At 44.8% G+C, this 9,903-nt stretch overlaps 1 protein-coding gene across 3 annotated transcripts; it reads left to right on the top strand.

Moving 5' to 3' along the window:
• Positions 1-1,920: 1,920 nt before the first annotated feature.
• si:ch211-203k16.3 (techylectin-5B) lies at positions 1,921-9,619 on the top strand. Of its 3 annotated transcripts, XM_047573257.1 has the most exons (9): positions 3,349-4,401; positions 4,705-4,957; positions 5,592-5,807; positions 6,632-6,751; positions 6,836-6,950; positions 7,048-7,185; positions 7,636-7,852; positions 7,949-8,144; positions 8,231-9,619. In XM_047573257.1, exons 2-9 carry the CDS (start codon positions 4,802-4,804, stop codon positions 8,375-8,377), a joined length of 1,305 nt encoding a protein of 434 aa, XP_047429213.1. In that variant the 5' UTR covers positions 3,349-4,401; positions 4,705-4,801; the 3' UTR covers positions 8,378-9,619. The 3 variants fall into 3 exon arrangements, with proteins under 3 accessions (XP_047429212.1, XP_047429210.1, XP_047429213.1); XM_047573256.1 differs by lacking the exon at positions 3,349-4,401 and adding an exon at positions 1,921-2,080 and having other exon boundaries at positions 7,949-9,619; XM_047573254.1 differs by having other exon boundaries at positions 3,344-4,401; positions 7,949-9,619.
• Positions 9,620-9,903: the final 284 nt, after the last annotated feature.

Genomic DNA, 9,903 nt, shown 5'->3' with positions numbered 1-9,903 from the left:
TGTGTTAACCTTGTTTATATTTTTGTTACATTGTTCCTTTTTCTTATTTTACTACAGTTTTTTCTAAAAAAAAAAATTCTGTGTAGTAAAAGGAGAATTATTAAAATTATATGCTGTCAAATTGTTTTATATTGTACTTGGTTAAGGAAAACAGGTTTATTTGCCTAAATATTTGTCCTGTATGTTATTATTAAGAAAGTATCGGTATCGGCGACACTAGCCCTGTATTTACTTGGTATCGGATCGATACCAAAATTCCCATTATCGTCTATCCCTACCACCGGCACATGTGCAGTTACATACCGGCACATTCACCGTAATTACAGACGTAGCCGCGCAAGACATATCTGCGGGTTGGCTACAACGAACCATGGCTCATTGTAGCGCAGTTTATTTACAAACCAAGGGGGAAAAATGTTGTAGTAAAACCGTAAGGTACTCACTTGACTTCGAAACTCAGTTTAGAAGCGATACGGCAAATTTGAGCGAGGACCTGCATTGAACTCCGTCCGTCAAGTGCGTCCAAGTAACTTCAGAAGTGCTGCTCCTGATAGTCCACACTATCTACAGTGCACGTTTACGCATAAAAACACACTGATCTCGCTGGGGTGTCACTTAAAAACGGGCAACGTTTGTGACTAAACCGCTACAGTGGCTTCTGAATTCACGTGTGATGGCTTATATTATTCTTCCGCCTTACAAGTGGAGCCGGGCCCCGGTGCGTACAACCCCGCCCCCAAACTCCAACCCAAGAGACTCGGGTAAGAGTGAAACGGTAAAAAGAGCTTTATAACAAAACTTCATGTTGGGTTTTAAAGGGGTTAATAAGGCCTTCAGCCTGTGTATAACCTTGGGAAGAATCAGGAAGAGTGTTACTTCTGTTAACTCACCATATCAGAAGTTGTCTTTCGCTTTGCTACATCTTGCTCACAGATTAGGACACATCACACCCTGATATCTCACTTGCTGGAGACCAGATAGAGCTAATTGACTACACATAGAAATTCACTGACACATGAGAGGCAGTACTCCTCCCCATTGTCCTACGGGCGGGTCTAGGTAGAATAAGGTCACTGTACGTCCCTGAAGTGGGGCTTTTTGGTTCTTTTTACCCCTAAGGTGAACTGACCGAAGCCTCAGCGCTGAAATCAATACTTATTCTCTGTGTACCAAAATAAATATCCAAAACGTGAGAAAATTGTCGCGTGATTTGTGCGTAGGTGAACTACCCTTTCCAAGTGGTATAAAGTTCCTGGACTGAAGGAGAGGTAAATATCCTCATTTCCATGAGTTCATAAGGATGTGGGATCAGTACCTCTTTCCACATCAGGCAACAGGCAGTTATGGATGGGTGGTCTGCTTTTGTGTCAACTGGAGATTTCCATAGTTACCCTCGAGGATATTTTAATGTTTCCCACAGGGACAGGCCGAGCTTCTCCACTCGGGTTCCCCTCCCGAACAAACGGAAATAGACTCATGCTGCTTTTGATGTCTTACGATATCACATGTCTCTCCTTCGTTTCAAGATGTGAGGGGGTGTAACAAATGGGAGCTCATCCAGGATCTTTGGAATCCGTCTTAAACAAGTGAACTCCCTGTTGTCAGCAGTTTGCTGAGTTTTCTAGTAGTTTGCTTCTGTGATTATATTTTGTGTTCTAACCTCAAAGTTTGTGTAACAGGCTCTGGGTGAGGAGACAAGCGGCAGATTGCTGTTTCTTATCTTTCAGGAGAAATTAAGACCAGAACAAGTTGTTTAGCTGGCAGGTTTCAAATGAATTAATTCACAATAACTCACTTTTTTTCCCTCGTTTTTTTTTTCTGCAGATTTCTTCTTTGGGAGTGTTACCAGCTGCAGGTTTAATTGCTGTTTGGAAGATTGCCCAGAAACCAACAATGGAGCGATTCAGAACATATATTGATGCTCCCGTGTGTGTTTACAGGAAAGGCCAGGAAGAGCGATGTGGTTTTCCAGTGTGTGGTCTCTTCTACACTAAGGGGTCTTACTGAGAACTTACTGAGGATTCTTCTTGAGATGAGGACTACAGCGGAAAAATGATTTTGGGAATCGTACCGTCTGCAGGTATTTGAAATGTAAATATGTTGTAACCTTTTTTTGAATGCATTGTAAATAGTTGCTGACAGTTTTCATACGTTGATCCACATGGACTCCTGCTTTGTTCAGCCTTTTGTTTTTTCTGTTTCTGCCTCTATGTTTGTCTCCTGTGAACTCCTTTCCTGATGTTTTTTTTTGTTTTGAATATATCTATTCTTTTTTAGCATGCTTGCTGTGGCTGGATTTTCTGTTCATATTGAGGTGGTTACAAGGCATTTGTGCTCTGATGGGTTATGATAATTATTATTAATGACTAAATTTACATGTAATTTACATGTAAATGTCCTATCCTGTGTTCTTGATGTTTTTTGTCAATAACACTCATTCTTTACACAGTTATAACAAATGTGGAGATATGTGCAGTTTACAAAAAAGCAGGTACAGTTGTTAAAAATGAAGAAGGATAGTGAGTTTATTGTTTTATATCTATAGATATGAATTGCTTAGGGTTTCTCATGGTAGATATTTAGTACAAGCTGTTTTTTTGTAATTCGTGAAAAAGTTTATATGGGAACCAAATATATATGTAATATATGAAAATGTACCTAATGAATTGGTAAGGGAAAATAAGCTTTAGCTTAGCTTTAATAAAAATTTGTACAAAACTACAGTGGCAACGTACTTCTCCCCAACGTGAGTTAAGTTGCCCTTTTGGCGTGTAAATTTCATACGACATCTCATTTAGTAGGTTATCGGCGCAATTCAAGCAAGCAGCTTAATGCGTTAACCTAAACAAGTGCCCAGTTTGTTTGTTTTCACTGTGACACCATTACCAAGTAACTCAGCAGATACTTGCTGTGTGTTATTTACTTCTACACATAATCACCTCCTAATATTAGCAACTGGAAGCAGATTGTTTGCTCTTTCTCTGTCTTTTGCCTCAGTTCGTTTTGCTCGATTTAGTTTCTTTATGACACTAGAAGGAGGAAACTCCTTATTTCTCAAAGCCGGTTAATTAAGTTGTTATTTGGCGCCACCATTGTGCGACACCCGCCGGCAGGTCCAGCTATTTATTGAACTTTTCGACAGGAGGTAAGCCAACCATAGATAAATCCCTGTTATGTATGCATAAATAAAATTTTATTTTCTCTGTAGCAGTTCTTTCATTTCATAAATGCAACACACTATAGTTTTTTTTATAAATAGGCCTAGCATAGAGGTAAAATTCTATATGCAGTGTTATCTTCATTTTAGATGTCAAAGGGTTTTTGTGGCTCCCAGTGTTTTCTTTTCTGTGGGAACTGGGTCCAAGTGGCTCTTTGAGTGTTGAAGGTTGCCATCCCCTGCACTAGAAGGAGGAAAGTCCTTATTTGTCCAAGCCGGTTGTTATTTGGCGCCACCGTGTGGTGATTCACACACACTCTCTTCCACATGCTCGCTGAACAATAACATACTCAAACCATGCACTGGGGAGGTAGAAACACTGTCTTGCGTGTGATTTCCCAAATACCTGCTCAGAGGATTTACCCTGCAGGAGCTCTAACAGGGCCTGTGTTGAAAATGAACGTAGCAGTCAACACAGTCGGTTAAGGAAACATTTTAGATTTTATAGCAGTGTGATCCTAACTATCAGTTTCTTAATAAGGACGTTGAGTCACGGCTAAAGGCATAAAAATGTAAAAAAGCGGCCCGGATACTGTAATAGGATCAGCACCCCCATACAACCCACTCACACTGGCCTTCATTATCGGGAGCTTAGAGCAGGATTCCTGTGCCTGTAGGTGACACTTATTTGCTGAACATATATTCCCCAGCAGTGCTCACACTCTACCTCCATTTCACCGCAGAGGTCTTAAAGTTTGAATCTTACCACAAATGATGCCGTCTCTTTTTCTGTGCTGTGCCTGTGAGATAATCAATACTCATATTCAATTAAAATAAACTCCAGGAAAGACTGCTGAGTTTATATTCCCACAGAGATGCAATCAGTGGAGACAGCGGAGGAATTCCAAGCGCTGTATACTTCCACTGAATTAAAAAATTTAAATTTTCAGCACGCCACCCGATGTCTTGCTTTCACTCATAATTTCATTACGGCCTCCCTATCTGTCTGCCTCCCTCCCATCCCTCGGTGAATCCTCTTAGAGGTGGATTATTGGACTAGGATGTCACCGAGAGGGAGAAAGAGTTAGGGAGAAAGAGGGAGAGACGGCAGATGGGCACGAGGCACACAGGGTGAGGGAAAGCAACACGGGACGGGAGATACAGGCGAGGAGAAGAAGAAAATGGAGATAACCCCTTGGCCCAATAGGAGCCATGAATGGGGTAGAAGATGGTGTGTAACTGGGGTGAGTCTTACACAGCTTTCACACTTGCAGAGAGAACTGTTTTATTTCTCCTTAGGCTCTCGGGAAAAAAAACTGTTGTGATATCTATTTGTGCATTTAAGGTATGTAGAAAGATAGTAGAAAACATAAACATGCAGTCTGGCTTTAAGTTCAGCCTGACCTGTGCACAGCAGTGTTTGTGTTTATTGAATTAGCCGTGGATGAGCTACCACACCTCGATGTGTCATGGCGGCTTCGTGAATGTTACAATATTCCATTAAAGGAGTTTAATGCACAATTTGTTTTCTGAATCCCCCCCCCCAGGGAGAGCCAGCAGAGCCTCACAAGGTGCAGCGCATACTCTTGTGTCCGACGCCCGCTCTCGCTCACAAGGCAGGGACGGCCTAACCTGGCAGCAGCTATGTCCCTCCTGTCCTTCACCAACCCTCCAGGCTGGAGCATGTGCTCTGCCCTGTATATCTTCATCGTGTTGCTCCCAGAAACCACGGCGGACAACCTGGACTCTAGCGCTATACGCAACGGTGGGGGTTCCCAGTGCGGGGAGTACACGAACCAGGTGATTACTGTAAACGCGTTGAGCACGTGCCAAACCGAGCCAACCAAACCAGGCACTCGGATTCGCTCACATGCACGCAGCAGAGCCGTTACCTAAAGTGAATGAATAATGAATAAATTAAAAGAACCTCCTTACTGGTCTGAATTGTGGATCTAAGACGGAGGGAGTCATTATTTGGGTGAACAGTTACCTGAGGAAGAATATACCGGAGTATTATTATTGTGCTAATGCAAAAGACACACGATTGCACACAAAGACCTAATACATTGGGTATTAGATCCACAGTATGCAAAAACCTTAATATTTTAAGGTTTGCTTGGTTAACAGATTTTATTAAACAGCGTATTATTTTACTTTGATCTAATCTTTCTTTTTCCTTATGTTTTTTTAAGAGTGTTGATTTTATGCACAACTGAGCAACTGTGACCAAGTAATTTCCCTCGTCTGTCTAAGTCTACTTCTATGTAATTCCTAAACAAACTGTTGTGAACGTTAAAAAAACACACACACGTTTCGGTTTGTATTCACTTTCTGAATTCATTTCTTTGTTGTGGAGTTTAGTTAAACCATTAGTCTCGGCTGCCTGCCATGGACTCATGGTGGAGGGGTGTTCCTCTCATATCTCACCCAACAGGTGATGGAGGACGGGATGTGCCGGCTGGTGGCCACGCTGCCTCAGCTGGACGAGCGGAGGTGCCCGGACATGTTCCGCTGCACGGACGAGGTCTCCTACTGGCTGCACGAGAACGAGGACCGGAAGCAGCAGATAGTGACGCTGAAGGAGACCATCTCCGAGCTGCAGGAGGAGCTGAGGAACCACCGGCACCGCATCAAAGTCCTCGAGCTGCAGGTGAGATCTGCCGCTGACGACTTAGCGGGGCCGGGTCAACCATCAGCAGCAGCAATCCGTTCAAGCGCTTTGGGTGTTTGCTTTAGCCCACCAGCTTGTGACGGTGCGGCCGGGACGTATCACACAACTCCTGTCTTTTCCTGCGAATGTGAATTATCCAAAAAAACAAAAAAAAAATGACTCTTTGATGAATATTTACTATTCTAATTTCAGATTGGAAAGAAATAGTTTGCAATAAAGACTAAAGATAACCCAAGCAGGAATCGCCACATTTGTCGCTCACAGTTCTGTACGGGATTGTGATGCTTGGTCATCAGGCTGGCTCCCCCACCCACCCCCAACCCCCAACCCCCAACCCCAGCATGTCCTTGACCTTAGCCACTAACAGGATTAGCCTCCTACTCTTCCACGTGCTGTCTCATGCGTCTCAGGTGGCGAGCTTATACAAACAGAAACGCTCAGCTGGACCGGTCAATGGTCACAGGAGGACGGTGGAAGTGCGCTGCTGTGTGTGTGTGTGTGTGTGTGTGTGTGTGTTGGACATAAGCGCAGGGCAGGGGAGAGGGCTCTTTGTGGTGATGGGAGTTAGTGTTATCCTCTGTGTGAAGCCGCGAATAGACCACGTGCGGCGGTGGCTCCTGGCTTTAAGTTTTAGAAGAGGACTGGGTGATTTCGTTCTCGAGAGCATCCGCAGATGTTGCACGTCTGAGGCTTACCGTTTGAGCAGATACAGACTAATGATGGCCGGGGAGAGTACGGGGGGGGGCTTAGCGTATGAGTAGAAGAATTTTCCCCTTAAAAAATTTTTTTTTGTATGTTGTCAGAGTGAAGAAAGGACCCATTTGAACATGTCCTTGGAGCAGCGTTTTCATGAGCTGGAGGTGCACTATTCTGAAGCCACCACTCTGCTGCACCTACAGGGAACTCTGATCCTAGACCTGCAGGTACACCGCCTTTCCCGATCCTAATTTTTACTCTTTCTTCTCAGTAGCGTTTTCGATTCGTTCAACGTTGGTCTTTCTGTTTAGAACCAACTCCATAACATCACGCTTTTGGTGGACAAGGTAAAAAGGAGCCCCGGCTGTCTGATCAACGTGGCCCGTCCCAATCCTCTCATGAGTGCTCAGGAGGCGCTGCACCCGGGTTAGTGTGATGATCTCCCAGCACAGTAGAGGGTGCCAAACACCCAGTGTTGATTTCCTTCCTCCTCACGTTCCCCCGTCTGCAAATCTTCCCGCAGAGGTTCAGCATGTGAGGAACTGTCCGATTGACTGTGCCTCGATCTACTACAATGGAGTGAGGAGGTCAGGTCTCTACACGGTGGTGCCGTCGCTGGCCGGCATGCCTGTGGAAGTGTACTGTGACATGGACACAGATGGTGAGTGACGTACACGCACTGTACTGCGCAAGGAAGGGTGACTTCACTTGACACAGTTGCTGGGTAGCTTTTAATTCAAGAGTTTAGTGTGCAGCTTTCCAAGGTACATGGTAGTTAGGTTGTCCCACACATCTTGGCTTGGAGGACTTAACCCAGTTTTCTGCGGCATGAATTCTTCTCGCTCTGACTCATTAGACGTCCCTGTTGCACGATGGATAAGAATCTAAATATCCCAAAGCTTAGTAGTATGCACACGACTCATTGCACAAGGTTGAAAGCTGGTTTAGCTGTGTCTGCATTTCAGCAGCACGGTCAGGGATTCAGTCTCTGGGTTTGGCAAGTACAAATGGGTGCTCTTGAGCGAGACACACTACCGTGTACCTGGCCCATCGTCGTTGTCGTCGTCTCCTGAGAACACGACACACAGAAAACGTCCCGTCTTTCCCTCAGGTGGTGGCTGGACTGTGATCCAGCGGCGACTTGACGGCTCTGTGAGCTTTGACCGCACCTGGAGGGACTACCGGGATGGGTTCGGCGACCTGCACTCAGAGTTCTGGCTGGGCAACGACCACATACATGAGCTGAGCACCCAGGGAGACTACGCCCTCCGCATCGACCTGGAGGACTGGAGCAACAAGCACAAGCATGCCATCTACCAGAGGTTCAGGTCGGCGGCATGCACACAGGCCACACAGAACTGGTTATTGCCACACTTAGCTCTCTGCGTCGCCTACACACGTTCTTGCTGTTTCTCTGTTTGTAGCGTGGAGGATGAGGAGCACCAGTACCGTCTCCACGTGTCCGACTACAGCGGCACGATGCAGGATTCATTCAGCTGGTACCACGACAAGCAGGGCTTCAGTACACCGGACAGCGGCAACATCTGCGCTGAGATCTCGCACGCCGGTTGGTGGTACAACCAGTGCTTCTACGCCAACCTCAACGGAGTCTACTACAGGGTGAGGATGCACAGATCAGCCCCGACATTACACTGTTTAAGCACACAGGTTTTTACTTCTTCTTCCTTCCTTTCTTCATCCTGCAGGGAGGCCACTACACCCCTAAAGGACGGGGGCCGCTGGGTCCCGATGGGATCGTTTGGTACTCCTGGAAAGACTCTGATTATTACTCTCTACGCAAAGTCAGCATGATGATCCGGCCGCGCACCTTCAAGGCACGTTTGTCTCCCTGAACCACTGTCGCCGCGACAACAGCAGCGGGGATAAGACGGTGTGGCAACGTGACGAGGATGCCCACTGATCACTCTGTTGTCTGAGTGAGGCCGAGGTTCAACACGTGGAAGCAATACTCACGCCCCGTTTCCAGACACAGACTTCATACTTTAGAATTTATTGATGGTTTTTTTCCACCCAGCGATGGGAATTCTTTCTTATTTTGTACTTCTTTTTGTACCTTAGTTGGATACTCCTTTAGCAACTCAGCCAAAGATAAGATATGTTTGAGCTGTCTGTTGTAGCTCACAGTTTCTGCTGGAGAGTCAGCGGAGTCGGTTGCAGCTGGCAGGCTGATCATGTGAGACTGCCCTGCACATGACTTGAGGGATATTTATGATTATTATCAGCTGTATAAGTTCTGAATTTAATCCTTTGTGTAAAATATTATTGAAAATAAATTAAAAAATGGTTTATTGCCATTATATAATCCAAGTCAGGACATAAAAACACTTTATTATATTAGAAATAATGACCAACTTTCTAATATGGCCAGGCACACGAGGTGCACTATATAAAAGATTGTATAAGCTATAACACTATACACTCACTGGCCAAAATATTAGGCACACTAGTGACAACAAATATATTTTAAACCAAACGGCCCAGCACTAAATCTCCCTTTATGACTGTTGAACTGTTTAACTTGTGTTAAAACAGTGTGAATCCACCGTGTGATCATTTCAGATCAGGATGTAGTTTGTGGTGCCGTTAAAACAGGATCAAACTAAACACTGGTGTTTCTGTTATTTAGCCAAGCCCACTCACTAAAATGAGGTTGTGAAAACAATCGAAACACGCGTCGGTAACACACCTCAGACTCCAACACGGAAACATGATTAATCAACAGCTTTTTTCTTGGAGCTGAGATTTACCAGAACTGTTTCATCTGAATGAATGTACTTGTCACGTGTCTACCTAATGAACTGGCACTCGATTGATATACGGAAGCCACGTACAGATTAAGCTTTAAGTTTTGCTAAAATGTTTTCAGAACTTGAAATATCCATTTACCTGTGGTATCTTGTGACTTTTAGCTGTTTACATTCAAATTACTTCACACTGAGGTATCCAGAAACCTTTGGCACATTGGCAGGTTTGTGTCAATACAACAGGAATGTGTTGACTAACTACGTAAAAGGGTTACAGCATTGTGATCAACTCCACTCTTATAAAACTGGAAAATAAAAGTTTTATTGGAATTTTACCGAGTAAGAGTTTATTTTTTTTTCAATTTCCAAACTTAAGCTCCAAATAAACACACAGAGACGGGTGTACTTAAAAAAATATCTAACGCGAGAATGCCACGTCTGTCCGCTAGATGAGATCTGCTCATCGGGGCTCTGTGTGGCCTACACATCCAGCTGCACCCGACGGCAGCGCGAGGGGAGCGTGGGGTAAAAGGGCCCTTTCACTTCCTCCGACCAGAGGACTGCGCAACACGCACTCCTCACACAGGCTGCCGACTCATTCTCATTCCTCCCCA

This window comes from Mugil cephalus, chromosome 21, assembly GCF_022458985.1.
Source record: "Mugil cephalus isolate CIBA_MC_2020 chromosome 21, CIBA_Mcephalus_1.1, whole genome shotgun sequence".
Classification (NCBI taxonomy): domain Eukaryota; kingdom Metazoa; phylum Chordata; class Actinopteri; order Mugiliformes; family Mugilidae; genus Mugil; species Mugil cephalus.
The sequence above is the reverse complement of the archived record's forward strand: the minus strand, read 5'-3'. Positions and strand labels throughout refer to the sequence as shown.